The following is a 20051-nucleotide window of genomic DNA, read 5'->3' as shown; positions in this document are numbered from 1 at the left end:
GCAGGCCACTATCGGGTTTGCAAGGCCCTCTGGGCTGAGGGGGCCAGTGAGGAGGCCATCAGGTCAGTGACCCATGGTGAGGCTGGATGTGGGCAAGGCAGCCGTGGGAGCCACAGGAGAGCAGCCTGAGGAGGACGAGAGCCAGGGTAGAGGGACATGGAGACCAGCAGGTGGGGGGGGGGGGTGGTGTGTGCATGTGGGAGTTGTGGAGGTGTGTCTAGGGGACAGTCTGGACAGTTTATCCAGGGCGAGTCCAGCTGTGGACAGGGGGAGTCCTGAACCAGGCTGTTCGTGTTGCCAGGTATACTCCTGTTCAAGAGTTCTAGGGTGAGGGGGCCAAGCCCTGGCCTGGGATTCAAAGCCCTGGGCTCCAATCCTGCGTGGCCACTTCTCTGGTGACTGTGGACAAGTCACCCTGCCTCTCTGGATATCGGGCTTACAGCTTTGAAAGGGGACCGATGCAGCTCACCTCCCTGACCTGTGACTCACCTTTGAGGGCACATACTGCTGAGGATTGAGCAAGTAACAGGCCTGAGGGAAACCCACACACCCCGCCTCCCCCAGGTGTGGGCACGGGTAGCAGATGGCCTAGTTTCTACTGAAGTTGCTAGAAAGTTGGGCTGGTCTGGCCTCTACCCCAGGCCATGCAGACACCAGACTGTGGGTCTGTTCACTGTGATGGGAGCCCAAGGCCTTGGTTGGCAGGTGACGCCTGAAGGTGGAGGCCTGGGCTGGCAGCGCAGCACCAAAGCTGGGGGTGGGGGGCCAGTGAGGGGCTGCTTCTATTTCCAGGGGGTTCCAGCCAGCTCTCCTGCAGTTCCCCTGGGGACTGCAGGGAACAGCAGCACCTGCCCAGCCCACCTCTCAAATGGGATTAAAATAAGGGACACGGAATAGTTACAGTGACGCCTGCAGCATCTGCCACGTTGAACCCTCTCAGCCTCTCCTCAGTATTGCCTCATAAATCCCGCTGGGTTCCCCCACGTTCCCTCTGAGAGACGTACTGCCTCTCTTCCCACTTCAAAGCTGAGGAATCTTCTGAGGTTCAGTGAGGTTGAGGGACATGCCCCCCACATCAAGTGTACAGCACATAATCCAGACTGCAGGAGAGGTTTGGGTAAAACCAGGGTGTGGGGGACACAGGAGACAGGAGTAAACCTCTGGGGACTCTCCTCCACCTCAGGTCTCAGATGTGAGGGCCCCAGCCTGCCTCAGCTTGGGAGGGGACCCCCCCCCAATCCTGCAGTCGGGGTATGGGAAGGACACCTTCCCCAGGAGAGACCGTTGAACTTCTGGCAAAGCTCCCACCTGCTTTATATTAAAACTGGTCTGACAGGTTGGTGTGAAAGAGCTGCCCAGGCCTGCAGAGTTCCACATCTCCTCAAGGGAGAGGGCCTTTTTGAGGTTTCACAACCCTCCGGCCTCCTTGATCAGGACTTATCTCAGGCTCTTGGCCCCTCTGCTTCACCATACATCTGTGAGGGGTGGGAGTTTCCCATCTGAGAGTGGAACTAGCCTGGCCCATGTCCCCAGCCCTATTTAGATCCATGTCCAGCCTTAATCATCCAGCAAGATTTGCTCAGTTTGCAGATTAGAAGCTGAACCCAGGGGCAGGGGGCTCGATAATGATTCCAAGGGTGTTAACAACGCCCAGTGATCATGGGCAAAGTCTCCCAGGAAGCCCTCTCATTGACTGACAAGAGAAGCCTGAGTGGCCTAGTGGCATCTCTGTCCCAGAGTTGTTCCATCAGAGTGTTGTAAGTCCAAGGAGGGACACCAGATAAGATCAGTCTGTGAGCCCACCTCCCCTGGCCTGACAGAATCCTCCAGGGTGCAGTCCCCAGCCCCTCTCCTCCAAAATGCCCTCCTGAATCGGCCCGCTCTTGTGCCTGTCCCCAGCCCCTTGTGAGTGCCAAGGCTTAAGCATGCCAGCCCCTGGGAGGGAGCGCAGAGCCGCAGTTACTCAACAAGGTCTTCATTCAGGGTTTGAACCCCGCCTCTGCCCCTCACAAGCTGTGTGACCCTGAGAAAGCCGCAACCTCTGTCTGAGCCATACCTCTTTTCCTGTAATGGGGACAGCCTCTATCAGTGTGCAGGGCTGCAGGGAGAACTTAATGGGCATGAGCTCCCGCCCAGGATCACCTCACCTCCCTGGTCTCCATCACACCCCACTCAGCCATATCGCAGACCTCTCAACCTCCTTTCTGGCCTCTGGCCCCCAGGCCTCACAGGGTCATCCCCACCCAGCTGACAGGTTCACTGCATAAAAAACGAGCATCGGATTGCCACATTTCCCTGCTGAGCTCTGAAGGGGCGCTCCACCACCAGAACGCCATCCGTGGCTCCCTCTGCCCTCTCCACCTGCCCTCTGTCTCCTCAGCCCTCCTGGAAAGCCAGCCATCTTCCGGTCTCACCACGTTTGTTCCTCCCTCAGGGCCGCCTCACTGTAGCTCCTTCCACCTGGGAGGTCCTTTCTCGACGGTGTCCAGGCTCAGGGCCACCTGGGTCCAGAACCCTCTCCAACACTCTCATCTGCAGTGGTGTCCCCCTCGCCCCCCAGAGCACTCTTTTCCCCGCCCCCTGCTCTGCTATCATTTCGCTCCCAGAACTCATCCCGAGAGTCCGTTTGTGCCCTTGTCTGTTGTCTCTCACCCACCAGCCCGTGAATCCCACAAGGATGGGGAGTGTGTCCATCTTATTCCCTGCTGTGTCCTCAGGGTCCAGATGGAGTCCAGCCCAGTTGGTGCCCAGAGAACATGTGTGCTGGCAGTGGACTGAATTGGTAAAGGGTTACTATCAGTTATTGCGTGTATGTCGTGCAGGTTCCTGTGTGCCCACCAGGCAGTTTCCCTCTTCCTCCCTGACCAGTGCCGGTAGGCGTGCCCCTTTCACCAGCCCAGAACCACCCAGGGGTGACTGCAGTCACCAGAGGATATTTAGCGTCTGTTAGACTGGCTTTCTGACCCAAGTCAGAGGGGCCCGATGACACACCCTCCACTGATCCTGTTCTAAACAGGCATCACTCACTCCCTTGATAGGGAAATGTGAGAATAAGATTGAAGCTGACTGGGACTTCCCTGGAGGTCCACTGGTTAAGATTAATGCTTCCAATGCAAGGGCTGTGTTCAATCCCTGGTTGGGGAACTAAGATACCACATGCCACATAGTGTGGCTAAAAAAAAAAAAAAAAAAAAAATTGAAGCAGAAAACTATCAGGAGGCAGAGGTTGCTGGTAGCCCCTTTTCAGGTAAGAGCCAGACCCTGACTTGGGCTGAGGCAAGGGGGAAGGGGATCGGACCCTGTTGGCCAGGCCAGTAGCTCTAGAGACGTTAGCAAGCAGGGACACAAGGGGATCAAACCAGCATTCAAGAACAATTCACGTGAAAGCCACCCCCACCCCAGCTGCACTGGCAAGGGGGTGGTCAGGAGCCCGCAGCCTTAGCTCTGCTCTGTGCCTCGTCCCCTCAGCTGCCCCGTGCCCCTTCTGGGCTTGTCTCCTCCTCTAGGGAGTGTGGGTGATATTTTGTTGTTTAGTTGCCTAGCTGTGTTCAGCACTTTGCGACCCCATGGACTGTAGCCTGCCAGGCTCCTCTGTCCATGGACTTCTCGAGGCAAGAATACTGGAATGGGTTGCCACTTCCTTCTCCAGGGGCTCTTCTCCACCCAGGGATTGAAGCTAGGTTTCCTGGATTGGCAGGCGGATTCTTTACCACTGAGCCACCAGGGTAATATTTAGGCCCACTCTAACCCATTCAGCGTTGTAGTGAGCACCGCATAAGGTGTAAAGCCCTTGTCTGTTTCCAGCACCCTGTGGACACCCTGACGTCTCCCCTCTGTGGACAGTGAAGGGCTTCCTTCCACTCCAGCACTGTCTGGGACATGGTGCCAGGTAAGGTAGAGCCTGCCTTTGTCCCTCTGTGTCCACTGCCTACTCACTGGATGACTCAGATCTGGGGGTGGAGCAGACATAGGGGTCATCTCAGGCATTCTGGGAGTCACAAAGGGGCTGAGATCTAGGCTGAAGCAATGAGAAACCACAGACATCCCTGGCAGGACCATGGTGCCCTGGACGAGGTGTGTTGCCAGGCCCTGCAGCCAGCAGTGGAAAAGGTGCCAGGCGGGACAAGTGGACCTGGTAAAGAAAGCCCTAACCCACTTCTTGCTCACTCTCACCCAACAGCAACTCCATTCTTTGCCACACCTCTCTCTGTACCCCCAGAGTTCTACACCTCCAGAGTTCTTGATTTTTATCCTGTCCTGCCTCATCCTTGTCATCAACGTCACTCCTCACACCTTCCTGTCTTCAGTCTGCTGACATTTGCCTTTTCGAATCTGCAACTTTTCGAATGGATAAGAAAGCTGTGGTACATATACACAATGGAGTATTACTCAGCCATTAAAAAGAATACATTTGAATCAGTTCTAATGAGGTGGATGAAACTGGAGCTGATTATACAGAGTGAAGTAAGCCAGAAAGAAAAACACCAATACGGTATACTAACACATATATGGAATTTAGAAAGATGGTAACGATAACCCTCTATGCGAGACAGCAAAAGAGACACAGATGTATAGAACAGACTTTTGGGCTCTGTGGGAGAGGGAGAGGGTGGGATGATTTGGGAGAATGGCATTGAAACATGTATACTATCATGTAAGAAATGAATTGCCAGTGTAGGTTCGATACAGGATACAGGATGCTTGGGGCTGGCGCACTGGGATGACCCAGAGAGATGATATGGGGAGGGTGGTGGGAGGGGGGTTCAGGATTGGAAACTCATGTACACCCGTGGCGGATTCATGTCAATGTATGGCAAAACCAATACAGTATTGTAAAGTAAAAAAAAAATAATAATTAATAATAATAAAAAACAAACTGTCTTGAAATTAAAAAAAAAAAAGAAAATAGAAAGGTTAGAACTATTTCTGAAATGAGGGCTGAAAGGCCATGAGTGAGCTTCAGAAGTACTTTCCTGTGAGGCACTCAATGGTGTAGAAAGTTTCAGGACACAGTAGGATTCCAGGTGCTGAAGTGCTCCAAAGGCAGACCATCAGATAATGGAGTGTTTTCATTTCACTTGCTCTTTCACCTACTTCTGGTACACAGGACCCTGACTGAAAGAGTCCCCAAACCCCAGTCAGCCTAGAACAGAACCCCATCAGACCCATCCCGGGCCAGACCCTGTGGCCAGCCACTATCCCCAAGTCAACTGTTCTGCCCTGCTGCACAGAATGACCTTCCCTAGGCCTCCTTGTGATCAGGAATATAAGCTCCCCGGTCATGCCCTGGTGCCTTTGCAGGCCCTATACCTTCTCCTTGGGATGATCCAGCCTGACTTCTCTGTTAAGCCTCGTCATCTCAAAAGACACTGCCCCCCAGGAGCAGTCCACAGCACCCAGACCTCTAGTGTTTTCCACCTACATTTAGTTGGCATCTCCTGTTCACACATCTTTCAGGTCTGATGCTCCTCTGCTAACCTCCCCCACCTGGCACTGGCCAGTGACGCTGAAGGCAGTCCCATTAGTGACCCTGCACCCCACCCTCCAAGGGGAAAAGAGGGAATGAGTGGACAAGGGCTTCTCCCTACTGCTTCCACTATAAAACTAACATCATGGTATCTGGTCCCATCACTTCACGGCAAATAGAAGGGGAAAAGGTGGAAGCAGTGACAGATTTCCTCTTCTTGGGCTCTAAAGTCACTGCAGATGGTGACTGCAGCCATGAAATTAGAAGACAATTGCTTCTTGGCAGGAAAGCTATGACAAACCTAGACAGTGTGCTAAAAAGCAAAGACATCATGTTGACGACAGTAGCCATACAGTCCATACAGTCCAGGCTATGCTCTTTCTATCAGTCATATATGGATGTAAGAGCTGGAGAGTAAAGAAAGCAAAGCACAGAAGAATTGAGGCTTTCGAACTGTGGTGCTGGAGAAGACTCTTGGGAGTCCCTCAGAAAGCAAGGGGATCAAACCGGTCAGTCTTAAATGAAATCAACTCTGAATACTGTTTGGAAGGGCTGATGCTGAAGCTGAAGCATCCAATACTTTGACCACATGATGCGAACAGCCCTGACTCACTGGAAAAGACCCTGATGCTGGGAAAGATTGAAGGCAGGAGGAGAAGAGGGTGACAGAGGATGAGATGGTGGGACGGCATCACCGACTCAGTGGGCATGGACTTGGACAAACCCTGGGAGACGGTGAGGGACAGGGAAGCCTGGTGTGCTGCAGTCCATGGGGTCATGAAGAGTCGGACACCATTTGGTGACTGGACAACAATGACAACCCTCTCCACTCTTTACTGGGTGCCCTAGCAGGGCCGGCTCAGCCGCATAGGTCTCTGGGCCTCTGCTGACCCAGATGTAAAGTGGGGGATACTGACAGTAAGATCGAAAGGGACGAATGGTATACGACTCAAAAAAGGCCCTTCTGAGGGCTCCATACATGAAAGGTACAATTTTATTGTCATTACAGAAAAAGCAGTGAAAATAAAAAGACTACCAAACTGTTTTAAGTAGTAATTATCTTATAAAGTCTCATCGGATATGGAGTTTCGTTCCCTCTCTTGTGTGAACGCACTTTCCTGGGCAGGAAGCAGACCCAGCAGAGCTGGAGCGGTGGTCCTCCAACAACCATGCCACTCCCTGACCCGGCCCCCGCCTCGGGCAGGGCCTGTGCCACGGCGAGACCAGCTCTGTGCAGACAGGGCTTGGCCCTGGAGGGGGTGAGTGGCAGGCTCTGCTGGGCGCTAATATGTTGGCGCCACGTTCTTGTTTATTCACCCATCCTCCCAACACAGGGCTGGAGGCCAAGGAGAAGGACTGCTTCTCAGGTGGATGGGTTAGTGCCAGGACATGCAGGCCCACCTTGGGTCCAGCAGCGCATCTCAGGGTGGGAGGAACCAGAGAAGCTGGGGCCAGTCTGGGGCCTCTGGAGTGCTCAGGGCAGAGAGGAGGGTTCGGCTCACCCCGAGACCAACCCAGGGAGAATAAATAAATAAATACTATATAACTGTGCTGTCCCCCAGTTTGGTCTGTGCCCCCGCCCGGGGACTGTCACCATCAACCTTGGTTCCTCTGGCTGACCTCCAAGACAGAAGCTGGCTAGCTGGAAGGAAGGGGCCCGCCCCACCCTGTGGATGAAGAAACCGGGGTCGGCCAAGTCTACCCAGTTCAGGAGTCCACAGCAGGTGAGTGGGGGACTGGGTCCAGCCCACAGGGTTGAGACAAGGTCCTGCCAGTGCCCTCTCTTTTGACACATATAGCCCACCACAATGGAGTCACATGGGAGCGGGGGGCGCTGGCCTCCAAGTCCTGTGACACTTCCCCTGGCCGCTGACCCCCAGCCTTGTTCCTGCGGACCGTTCCTGGTCTAGCTGCCAGATGCGCACGGGTACCAGGATGACTGGAGGAGGGGTCGTGGGAGCCCAAGTCCAGCTGGGGCCCATGTCCCCTCCAGGGTCCAGCTGGGTGAGGCCAGGCGGCTGCTCGGCTGGGTCAGAGCTGGAAGGGGTATTGTCGGAGGTAGTCAGCCATGCGCCGGGGCAGCGGCAGGCAGTCCACGTCGGCCACCAGACGGTTGATGACGAGGCGGCACAGGTGCTGCAGGCTTCGGGTGCTGCTCCTGCGCACAAAGGGCTGTACCAGTTTTAGGTGAACGGCCGTGGCGGGCAGGGCTGGGTCACCAGGCGCATCTTCCTTCGGGGTGGGCAGGGCCGGGGTGGCAGCAAGGTCGGGACTGTCACTCCGGGTGTCTGTGGCACAGGAGGCCACGTAGTGCTGGACCAGGCTCACCACATCTGGGAAGGCCAGGATGCGCGGCCTGGACAGGCAGTTGGAGTCCAGGCGGAAGCTGGAGTCGGCGTACTCAATGCGCACGTTGGTGGGCCCGCGGGTGGTCTTGACGGACAGTGTGAACAGGTAGCTGGGGTGGGTGCTGTCACGTACCAAGAAGGTGCCCTCTGGCATCTTCTGAAGGTGTTGCCGGGCCTCACTGGCTGTAATGGAACCCCAGTACCAGCCTAGGCAAGTGGACAGGAGAGGAACCAACTGGTCACAGTGGAAAGTAGCTGGGTGCACCAACCCAGGGAATGGCAGGGCTCAGCTTCTTCTCATCACCTCTCCCTGGGGAGGGCTGGGGCCCTTCACTCTGGTCAGACTCTTTTGGCCAAGGGCTTGCCTCTCAAATTAAACTCAACAGGCAGAGCTAATCTTCCCCAGTCAGACTTCCCAGGACAATTCCTCCGCCCTCCTCAGACTCACCAGATTCCCGAAGGTAGGAGAAGGTCTTGGCTATGCACAGCAGGTCCTCCTCGGGGTCCACCACCTTGGGCTCCCTCTCTGGCTGGCCTGGGGACTCCTCTACTGCCTCCTCCAGCAAGGCGCCAGCAGGCAAAGGCTGCATAACTGGTTGGGGCAGCTCCAGGGACTGGGCCCACAGGGGCCGCTGCCCAGTCTGCTCCACGGCCAGCAAAGGACAAGGTCTAGAAGGAGGTGCGTGGGCAGTGAGTGGAGACCCTGTGCTCTCTCCATTTCCAGAGAGCCCCTCTGCCCCAGACTGGCTACGTGACCTCTGGCGAGTCTTTCTCACTGTGAGCCCCCATTTCCCCTCTGCTCCGTCATGAGACTAGTATTCCACCTCCCACTTGTCAGCACAAAAGGCTCCCTTGATGACCTCCCCCACATATGAACCCCCTTCTGAAAGAGACTGTCCCACCCTCCTGCATTTATCAAAGAGCAATTATAGTTGGAGCCAGTATCCACGGGGAGATGGTTCCAGGAGATGGAACCTGTGGATGCTTGAGTCCCTTGTATGAATGGGGCAATACAATGAATACACGGGCCCTCTGTATCCCCAGGTTTCACATCTGCAGGGACAAAGAGCCATCTGTAATCTCTCTTCTGTTTTGTACCAACCAAATCCATAGATCATTCCCTGTAGGCATCCCTAGTTCACAGTGGCCAGTTGGGGTTCCCACCATATAGACAGGATCCAGTGCAAAGAGGCCCCACAATGGTGCCCTCCTGGCAGAGGTGGCTGATTAAATGCATGGTCCTGGTTGAGCCAAGGGATGGGTCACATGCTACCTCCCCATGGACAACAGTGTCTGTCAGAGGGACCTTGCTCTACACTGGCCAGGCCTTAGAGGCTAGAATTATCTCCCCGAACAGGTCAGACTCCCATCCTGTTCTCTCCTCCTCCCAGCTGAGGGTCTCGGGTACACAGTGGCCTCTAAAGGCATTAAGTTCCACCTCCCATAAATATGAGCTCCCACCAAAGGGCAGGGTACTCATCCCACATTCCAGATCCCACTCTGACAAGCCTGCCCTACCAGACACCATGATCTTTAGCAAACACTGCTCTTCACTAGAGGTCCACTTCCCTGCTGCCCCAGTGAGCGGTCATCCCAGCCCAGACACTGAGGGGTTGGGCCACACCATATTCTCAGATGACTAGAATTGGGTTGCTGAACCAGCCCCAGTCTGAGTAGTAGCTTCTCTTTAAGGGAAGCCCACCCAGTGCAGTGATCCTGGGGGTTCTTGGGAGTGAGCAGCATGGCCCTGGTTCCCGTGGAAGAGACTGCCAGTCCTTTCCCACTCGTCACAAAAGAAATCCTCGGATCTCAGTTCTGGGTCTGGTTCTCTGCCAGGCCTCAAGACATCAGGATCACGTAACCTTGGCCCCTGCCCTAAAGGAGTGCTCATAACCCAAAGTCATAAAAAAACAAAGGATGTTACAGGGGAGTCAGGGTCAGCCTGCTCCTGAGCTGAGTCTCAGGCCAGAGGAAGAAGCAGTGAAGGCACCACAGGCCGAGATGACGACATCGGGAAACACTGCCAGGTATTGTTTACGCGGCAGGAAGAGGTAGGCAGGAGCTGGCGGCAGGAGCCAGGGAGAGGAACCAGATCTGACCATGTAAGTTATAGATGACTCTTAGAAGATTTTAACAGATCAGGGGCCAGCAACTGCTCATGAGAAGAAGGGGCCATAAGACCCTGGCATACCATAGCCTGGTGACCCTTCTTCACTCCCACTCTGGCTGCACTGCGGGAGCTCTGGACTCCCTCTAGAAGAGCTGGAGGCTGAGATCCAAGCAACTGGCTGAGGGCCTCCCTACTGGGACCCAGAGCTCAGCTCAGGCCAGGGAGCCTTCTAGGACTATAGAAGGTGGCTAGCCAATCAGACCAGATAGTCTCTGGGGGTGGCCATGTCCAAACAGCTTAGCATATGTGGGTGTAGGGACCTCTAGGGATGATGATATGATATCTGGATGTGTGAGCGGCTGTATTGGTCACCACAAGCTCCTGGTGAGTGACTATATATATCTGGGGAGGGGTGTGTCCACAGCTGTGTTATTGTGTCCTGGTGGCGGTGATGGCTGTGGTGCTCCAGGTGTAGGTGGCCAGTATGTGAGGGTGCCTGCTGCGCAGCCCAGCCTGTGCATTCTGTTTGGGGACATAAACTAGTGAAGCAAACTCAGCCCTGAGCAGGTAGCCCTCAGCAAAGCTGACACCCCAAACCTACAGGTGGGAATTCCTGCTCCCCGGCTCAGGAGAGCACTAGCTGGTCTTGCTCCCTGACAAGACCACTGGCCTGATGCACTGATATTCCAAGGGGGCCTTCAGCTGGAGCAAAGTGAGAGAGTGTGGGGCCCCAGAATTGCCTGGGGTCCTGTGAACCAAGGCAGGAGCGTGGGGGAAGGTGTCTGGGAGTCCCAAAGTGCAGAGAGGAGAAAGGGAGACTCTGGAGATGATCAGGGAGAAACTGAAGCAGGTACAGTCTTCCTAGCACCTCCAGGTGCTGGAAGCAGGACTGCTCAGAGCTGGGGGCACTTCAGCCTTGCCCCACCTTCCACCCTTCCTCACTTGCTACCATACCAGTTTTGATAACAGCAGTCACTGGGCCACCTAGTTCTCTCTGGCTGTGGAGCACCCACTCACATCTCCTTTCACTCACCCTGGAGCTTCTGAGCTCCTGTCAGATGAGTCTGGAGAGCATCAGACCCTTGGTTGAAGGGGACGCTGAGGTTCTGGTCAGAAGGAATGTGTTAAGAATGCTCAGCTGAAGCCAAGACTGTCTTATAAGCCTGCCCCCCCCCCCCCACCCCCACCCCCCGCTGCCGCAAGTTTTTGGGAAACTTGGAGAAGGGAGGCAGGAGCCAAGGCACTTCTCACATTGGGATCCCATATCGGACTGAGAGTAGGGATGAGGCCATTGTGAGGGGGGCCTCAGACAGGGCTGGGTCAAGCCTAGTCTCTTCCAAGAGCTGCTTGTTCAGCAGGTGCCAACCTGGATAGAGGTAAGGATCTCGGATTGGTTTCCCAAGAAGAGCCTAACTGCGAGCCTGAGGCAGGAGAGTGGATGGCAGGACAGAAAGGGGCAAGGGCTGGCCCATGGTCACAGTAGGTTATTGGGCTGGCAGGCCAGGGTAGAGCGCTGCCGATCCAGAACGGCTGGGCAAGTGAGCCACGTCTGGGAGGAGGCGCTGCCTGAAGCGTCCACCTTTTCCAGCCAGAACCCAAGCTTAGCTCACCCTGTGTTTCTCCTGTCGCTAGCTGACCCCCAGTTTCCGTACCCACAGTGCCAGTAGAGGTGGTGACGATGTTGTCACCTTTCTTTGTTATCACACTCCCGAGGTCTTTCTCCAATCAAGTCCTCTTAATACTCGGTGGCTAGCACGAGGCCAGTTCTCCGCCGCGTCCCGGCGCGGAGCTGGGCTGGGGCAGAGAGCCGCACTTACCCCTGAACGCAGAGGACCATGTCCCGGCAGCGGCAGCTGTTGCTCCGGAGCTGAGGCTCGGCCTGACGGCGGCGGGTGGAGTGAGCCAGTGGGCGCGGATCGCGCTCGCAGGGCAGGCTCCCAGGATGCACGGGCGGCGGGCCGGGACTGTGAGGTGGCTTCGCGGGCGCTCCGGGAGGGCGCGGGGGGCGGGCCTGGAGGACAGGGCGGGGCGAACAGCCTAATCTTTTGTCCTCTGTGTCCCAGCCCTTCCCGGAAGCGACGTCTTCCTAGAACCGCCGGCTGTGCGGTCTGGCGGCGAGGGGAGCGGGTGGGGGGCGCCGGCTCCCTTAGTCTGGGGCTGAGGGTCGCTAAAGGAAACACCTTTGACAGATTTCCAAGAACTTTCCAGGAAAATGGGGCTGGGCCCTGCGCGCCGACCAGTCGCAGTGCAGGAGGTGGGGCCGAGTGGTCAGGGAGGGCCAATTAGAGCGCTTGGATTCGAGGCTGACGTGAGCCAAGGGGGTTGGGCATGACTTAGAGACCAACCGGTGAAAACCAAGTTGAATAGGGCTAGGGAGAGGCCGGTGCTTTACCTACCTGAGCTCAGATTTCCTTCGGGGCACTCCGCTTCGTTAGCGACAGGCCCGCTTATCTCTGGATAGGACCGGTGGCAGCACGAGGGCGCGGCCACGGGTCTGTCCGCCCAGCTAGTGGCTCCTCCAAGGCGGTGTGCTGGTGTGCAGGCGCCCCCTATGGGCTGCACTCGGACCCCTGGACCCTGTGTGGGGAGGCGGGTGGCCTGGGTTATGGTTTGGAGAGAAACATAAGGGGAAAAAAGGGATTCAGAGGGAGTATCCAGATCCAGGCAGGTTCACGGAGGTCAAGCCTGAGGCCACTGCAGCCAATAGGATCCAAGCGAGAAGGTTTCCCCTGGGAGTTGCGGAAGAAGGCACCATCCCAACCTTTGCACTCTGTGGGGCCATCCAGTCTCGGCCCTAAGCTGGCCTCTGGCCAGCCCTCCAATCAGGGAGGAAATGACTACCAACTTGAGGAGACAGGCAAAGATAAAGAGCCCCCAGCTCTCCTCACAGGACAGTTTAGATGTGTCTCTGGCTTGGTGGGCCCCCTAAAAATATGGGAGAGAGACCTGGAGCTCCAAACCCCCAGCGATAAACTGAAGCTAGGGGATAAAAGTAGAGCGGAGGAACAGTGACAGCCTCTCCCATCTACACGGAGCACCTGGTACGTGCGATCCTCAATAGCTGGTATTTCTCCCATTATTGCTGAGCCCCAGGGAACATCCCCTACCATTGATCCTTTCCACCTTTTCCCATTCACTGGACTCACCGAGGAGCATCCTTAAAGGGGCTGCTCACATATCCTCGAAGCCCGTGGGCCAGGAGATGAGAGAATTGGAGCAGTGGTAGGGTCCATCCCACCTTCCCAGTGTGTACCCCCCAAGTTCCCAGAAAAGAAGGTAAACTTCAGGTCCCCTAGCAGGGATGACAGGCTCCTGGCAGTGTCCAGAGGCATAAATGGTAGTATCCAGGCTTTCCCCAGGGCAGACAGGGCTGAGTTTGTTCTGCCTGGGAGGGGATGGAAGACTGAGGGATCCAAAAGCAAAAGGTCACGATGCAGGACAACATTACAAAAATAATTGGTTCACATGAGAAATGACTTGATGAAACTCACTTCTCATGAAACCCAAGTTCCTGAAGGGAATTTGAACTTCAGTGTAGCCCCACTTCAGTTCAGTTCAGTCACTTAGTTGTGTCTGATTCTTTGCCAACCCATGGACTGCGGCACGCCAGGCTTCCCTGTCTATCACCAACTCCCGGAATTTGCTCAAACTCATGTCCATCAAGTCGGTGATGCCATCCAATCATCTCATCCTCTGTCGTCCTCTTCTCTTGCCTTCAATCTTGCCCAGCATCAGGGTTTTTTTAAATGAGTCAGTTCTTTGCATCAGGTGGCCAAAGTATTGGAGTTTCAGCTTCAGCATCAGTCCTTCCAATGAATATTCATGACTGATTTCCTTTAGGATGGACTGGTTGGATCTCCTTGCTGTCCAAAGGACTCTCAAGAGTCTTCTCCAACACCATAGTTCAAACATCAACTCTTCGGTGCTCAGCTTTTTTTATGGTCCAACTCTCACATCCATCAACCCACTCCAGTATTCTTGCCTGGAGAATCCCATGGACGGAGAAGCCTGGTAGGCTACAGTCCACGGGGTCGCAAATAGTCGGACAAGACTGAGCGACTTCACTTCACTTCACTTCACTCACATCCATACATGACCACTGGAAAAACCAAAGCTTTGGCTAGAAGGACCTTTGTTGGCAAAGTGATGTCTCTGTTTTTTAATATGCTATCTAGGTTGGTCATAACTTTTCTTCCAAGGAGCAAGCATCTTTTAATTTCATGGCTGCAGTCACCATCTGCCGTGATTTTGGAGCTCCCCAACGATAGTGTCTGTCACTGTTTCCATCATTCCCCCATCTATTTGCCATGAAGTGATGGGACCAGATGCCATGATCTTAGTTTTCTGAATGTTGAACTTTAAGCCAACTTTTTAACTCTCCTCTTTCACTTTCATCAGGAGGCTCTTTAGTTCTTGTGGTGTCATCTGCATATCTGAGGTTAGTGACATTTCTCCCGGCAATCTTGATTTCAGCTTGTGCTTCATCCAGTCAAGCATTTCTCATGATGTACTATGCATACAAGTTTAATAAGCAGGGTGAAAATATATAGACTTGATGTACTCCTTTCCTGATTTGGAACCAGTGTGTTGTTCCACGTCTAGTTCTAACTGTTGCTTCTTGACTTGCATACAGATTTCTCAAGAGGCCTGTCAGGTGGTCTGGTATTCCCATCTCTTTCAGAATTGTCCACAGCTTGTTGTGATCCACACAATCAAAGGCTTTGGCATAGTCAATAAAGCAGAAGTAGATGTTTTTCTGGAACTCTCTCGATTTTTCTATGATCCAGCGGATGTTGGCAATTTGATCTCTGGTTCCTCTGCCTTTTTCTAAATACAGCTTGAACATCAGGAAGTTCACAGTTTACATACTATTGAAGCCTGGCTTGGAGAATTTTGAGCATAACTTTGCTAGCGTGTGAGATGAATGCAATTGTTTGGTAGTTTGAACATGCTTTGGCATTGATTTTCTTTGGGAGTGGAATGAAAACTGAACTTTTCCAGACCTGTGGCCACTGATGAATTTTCCAAATTTGCTGGCATATTGAGTGCAGCACTTTCACAGCATCATCTTTTAGTATTTGAAATTTAGTATTTGCAATAGCTAAACTGGAATTCCATCACTTCCACTTGGCTTCACATTCCAGGAATGCATCTGGCTCTAGATGAGTGATCACACCATCGTGCTTATCCAGGTCATGAAGATCTTTTTCGTATAGTTCTTCTGTGTATTCTTGCCACCTCTTCTAAATATCTTCTGCTTCCATCATGTCCATAACATTTCTGTCCTTTATTGTGCCCATCTTTGCATAAAATATTCCCTTGGTATCTCTTAATTTTCATGAAGAGATCTCTAGTCTTTCCCATTCTATTGTTTTCCTCTGTTCTTTGCGTTGATCACTGAGGAAGGCTTTCTTATCTCTCCTTGCTATTCTTTGGAACTCTGCATTCAAATGGGTATATCTTTCCTTTCCTCCTTTGACTTTCACTTCTCTTCTTTTCACAGCTATTTGTAAGGCCTCCTCAGACAACCATTTTACCTTTTTGCATTTCTTTTGCTTGGGGATGGTCTTGATCTCTGCTTCTTGTACAATTTCACAAATCTCCGTCCATAGTTCTTCAGGCATTCTGTCTATTGGATCTAATCATTTGAACCTATTTGTCACTTCTCCTGTATAATCGTAAGGGATTTGATTTAGGTCATACTGAATGATCTAGTGGTTTTCCCTACTTTCTTCAATTTAAGTCTGAATTTGACAATAAGGAGTTCATGACCTGAGCCACAGTCAGCTCCTGGTCTTGTTTTTGCCGACTGTATAGAGCTTCTCCATCTTTGGCTGCAAAGAATATAATCAATCTGATTTCGGTATTAACCATCTGGTGATGTCCATGTGTAGTCTTTCTTCTCTTGTGTTGTTGGAAGAGAGTGTTTGCTATAACCAGTTCATTCTTTTGGCAAAACTCTATTAGCTTTTGCCCTGCTTCATTCTGTACTCCAAGGTCAAATTTGCCTGTTACTCCAGGTATTTATTGACTTTCTACTTTTGCATTCCAGTCCCCTATAATGAAAAGGACATCTTTTTTGGGTGTTAGTTCTGGAAGGTCTTATAGGTCTTCATAGAACTGTTCAACTTCAACTTCTTCAGCATTACTGGTTGGGGCATAGACTTGGATTACTGTGATATTGAATGGTTTGCTTTGGAAATGAACAGAAATCATTCTGTCATTTTTGAGACTGCATCCAACTACTGCATTTCGGACTGTTTTGTTGACTATGAGGGCTACTCCATTTCTTCTAAGGGATTCTTGCCCGCAGTAGTAGATATAATGGTCATCTGAGTTAAATTCACCCATTCCAGTCCATTTTAGTTGGCTAATTTCTAAAATGTCGATGTTTACTCTGTTTGACCACTTCCAATTTGTCTTGATTCATGGACCTAACATTCCAGGTTCCTATGCAATATTGCTCTTTACAGCAGCTGACTTGACTTCCATCACCAGTTGCATCCACAACTGGGTGTTGTTTTTCTTTGGCTCCATCTGTTCATTCTTTCTGGAGTTATTTCTCCACTGATCTCCAGTAGCATATTGGGCATCTACTGACCTGGGCAGTTTATCTTTCAGTGTCCTATCTTTTTGCCTTTTCATACTGTTCATGGGGTTCTCAAGGCAAGAATACTGAAGTGGTTTGCCATTCCCTTCGCCAGTGGACCACGTTTTGCCAGAACTCTCCACCATGACCCATCCATCTTGGGTGGCCCTACACAGCATGGCTCATAGTTTCATTGAGTTAGACAAGGCTGCGGTCCATGTGATCAGATTGATTAGTTTTCTGTGATTGTGGTTTTCATTCAATCTGTCCTCTGATGGAGAAGGATAAGAGGTTTATGGAAGCTTCCTGATGGGAGAGACTGACTGAGAGGGAAACTGGGTCTTGTTCTGATGGGCGGGGCCATGCTCAGTAAATCTTTAATCCAATTTTCTGTTGATGGGCAGGGCTGTGTTCCCTCCTTGTTATTTGACCTGTGACCAAACTACAGTGGAGGTAATGAAGATAATGGTGACCTCCTTCAAAAGGTCCCATGCACGCACTGCTGCACTCAGGGCCCCCAACCCTGCAGCAGGCCACCACTGACCCACGCCTCCGCCGGAGGCTCCTGGACACTCACGGGCAAGTCTGGGTCAGTCTCTTGTGGGATCACTGCTCTTTTCCCTCCTGAATAGGCCAGAAGCTGCATGTCTGGGATGGGCACAGGTGTGGAGACCTCATTTACCACGTTGATGGCTGGGGCTCCTGGAAGAGCCCAGCATGGGGCCCTTGTGTAAGGTGATGTTTCTCCAGTAGGAACTATGTGTTACCCCACATTACTGTGAAGACAGAGGGGCTTCACAGCTTTGACCCTCAGTCTCCCTGGGTATAGACCCGAAGCTCTCTGCCCCAAGACTACCCCTACCCTCTACTTGTGACTACTGTACTGAACGCTTACTATGTGCCAAGTGACCTCAGCTATTTCCAGCCCCATTTCATTGTCTAACTACTACATATTGTCCCCTCTTTACAGGTGATGAAAATGAGGCACAGAGAGGTTAAAATATACCCTAGATCTCACAGGCCCAGCCCCCCACCCCCACCCCTGTCCACCCCAACACACTTCCTCTCTAGCTGTTGTGACAAGCCAACTCCTAGGCATCCTTCAGGGTCCAACTTTCAGGTCCTCAGTGAAGCTTTCCTGCCTCCAGGCCAGTCAACACCAGAGCACTCCAGGGTCTCCTTGAAAGCGCCCCCTACAGAAATCTGTGATTGTGCAGTTCTGTGTGTAAACTCCAAGGGTTTTGCCCTCCAGCTGCCCTTTGTGAAGGGGGCTTTCTTGGTGGCTCAGATGGTAAAAGAATCCGCCTGCAATTCAGGATACCTGGGTTCTATCCCTGGGGTCAGGAAGATCCCCTGCAGAAGGGAATGGCCACCCACTCCAGTATCCTTGCCTAGAGAATTCCATGGACAGAGGAGCCTGGCAGGCTACAGTGCATGGTGTCACAAAGAGTTGAACACAACGGAGTGACTAACACACACTTTTTGACCCTTGTGAATCTGACAGCACCGTGCACCTCCGCTGCATTCTGGGAAGAGTGGTATGCCTCTGTTTTGCCCCAGGTACCTGCCTGCCCCTGGTGTTGCGAGTCCCTCTGGCCATCTAATTATGACCCCTCCTGCCCTGTCTGCTGGGCCCACACTGCCACCCAGTGGCAGTGCCTCTCCTAGTTTCACAAGCCACATCTCCATGGATTCTTCTAGAAAAAACCCTCCCCTGCACCCTAGAGATTCTAGTTGCAGGATCTCTCTGCCCTTGCCCACCCAGAACAGTCACAAGGTGGGTCATGAGAACGCACAGCAGTGCCTTCTTCAAGTCAAACTTGTTTGATTTCTAAACTTTCCTGTGTGTAGCCTCTCCTCTCCCCAAAGAACAGTCCACACGCTGTGTGTGTGTGTGTGTGTGTGTGTGTGTGTGTGTGTGTGTGTGTTGGGGCAGAGGGGGTTCACCTGCCCACCCCTCCTCCCCGCAGGCACTCACTGGGCCCCATGGTCATGGAGAGTTATTCGAAAACCTCTCAGCCCCCATCCCCTTGGACATACAGTTTTCATGGAAGGCTGTGTGGCACAGTTTGCTACCTTGTACTGACCTGCTGGGCTTCCCTGGTGGCTTAGAGGTAAAAAAAACTCTGCCTGTCAATGCAGGAGATGTGGGTTCAATCCCCGAGTTGGGAAGATCCCCTGGAGAAGGAAATGACAACCCACTCCAGTATTCTTGCCTGGGAAATTCCATGGACAGAGGAGCCTAGCAGGCTACAGTCTATGGAGTCGCAGAGAGTCAGACACAACGGACTAAAACAACAGCCCACCTGCCCCGACACAGCCATCCCAAATACCGAATCCTCCCATCAATGTGCAGGTGGCAGATGCTTGCTGGAATGTGAGCAGCGAGGGAAAACTATGCATTCTGGCTCCCCAGAGCCAGTTGCAAAACATGTCTCTGATGAACCCATGTGGAGACTGTGTGTGCTGTGTACCCATTGGCTTTAGCATGGACACTCTGAAAGGAGAGGCATTGCCACTGCCTACTTTTTACATTTCTGTATGGTTCGATTTTATTGTAACAAGCAAGTTTGCTTATGCAATTAAAATTTAATAGAGATTAATTTGAAAATACAAAAGTGTTAGAACAATTGTAATCTAACTCTAGTTTTTAGAAAATAAGGGAGCCCAGAGACCACAGCATGCAGAGATGCCCTTGGCTACAACAAGCAGCCAGCCTCCACCCTCAGCTCTCTGTTGTTCAGTCGCTAAGTTGTATCCATCACTTTGCGACTCCATGGACTGCAGCACCCAAGGCTTCTCTGTCCTTCCTATCTCCCTGATTTTGCTCAGATTCATGTCCATTGAGTTGGTGATACTATCTAACCAATTCATCTTCTGCAACTCACTTCTTCTTTTGCCTTCAATCTTTCCCAGCATCAGGGTATTTTCCAATGAGTTCGCTCTTTGCAGCATGTGGCCAAAGTATTGTAATTTCAGCATCAGCCCTTCCAATGAATATTCAGGGTTGATATCCTTTAGGATTGACTAGTTTGATCTCCATGTTGTCCAAGGGACTCTCAAGAGTTTTCTCCAGCACCACAGTTCAAAGACATCAATTCTTCAGCCCCCAGCCTTCTTTATTGTCCAACTCTCACATCCATACATGACTGCTGGAAAAAACCTAGGTCTGACTGTATGGATCTTTGTCAGCAAAGTAGTGTCTCTGCTTTTCAATATGCTGCCTAGGTTTGTCATAGCTTTCCTTCCAAGGAGCAAACATTTTTTAATTTCATGGCTGCTATCCCCATCCACAGTGATTTTGGAGCCCAAGAAAATAAAATCTGCCACTGTTTCTATTTTCCCTCCATCTATTTGCCACGAAGCGATGGGACCAGATGCCATGATCTTAGTTTTTTGAATATTGAGTTTTAAGTAAGCCTTTTCACTCTCTTCTTCCACCCTCATCAAGAGGCTCTTTAGTTCCTCTTCACTTTCTGCCATTAGAGTAGAATCATCTACATATCTGAGGTGGTTGATGTTATGCTCCGTGTCCGT

At 52.3% G+C, this 20051-nt stretch overlaps 2 protein-coding genes across 5 annotated transcripts in view; one reads left to right on the top strand and one right to left on the bottom strand.

Annotated features, from left to right (window-relative positions):
* Window positions 1–6512, top strand: part of HEMK1 (HemK methyltransferase family member 1) — a 35410-nt gene extending 28898 nt beyond the window's left edge. For 2 of the 4 annotated variants that reach the window (XR_011250945.1, XR_011250943.1), the window contains exons 14-15: window positions 3805–3889; window positions 5458–6512. The gene's annotated coding sequence lies outside the window, so the exon portion shown is untranslated. Of the gene's footprint in view, window positions 1–3804; window positions 3890–4053; window positions 4136–4180; window positions 4420–5457 lie in introns of those variants that run through there. The other 2 variants (XR_011250942.1, XR_011250944.1) reach the window with 2 other exon arrangements.
* Window positions 6444–12350, bottom strand: CISH (cytokine inducible SH2 containing protein). The gene is made up of 3 exons (XM_069562049.1): window positions 11743–12350; window positions 8264–8484; window positions 6444–8022 (listed from the first exon to the last, which is right to left on the bottom strand). Exons 1-3 carry the CDS (start codon window positions 11760–11762, stop codon window positions 7499–7501), a joined length of 765 nt encoding a protein of 254 aa, XP_069418150.1. The 5' UTR covers window positions 11763–12350; the 3' UTR covers window positions 6444–7498.
* Between the last annotated feature and the right edge of the window lie 7701 nt (window positions 12351–20051).

Source organism: Ovis canadensis, chromosome 19 (assembly GCF_042477335.2).
Source record: "Ovis canadensis isolate MfBH-ARS-UI-01 breed Bighorn chromosome 19, ARS-UI_OviCan_v2, whole genome shotgun sequence".
Taxonomy (NCBI): domain Eukaryota; kingdom Metazoa; phylum Chordata; class Mammalia; order Artiodactyla; family Bovidae; genus Ovis; species Ovis canadensis.
Note: the sequence above shows the minus strand (reverse complement) of the source record. Positions and strands in the feature narration are given on the sequence as shown.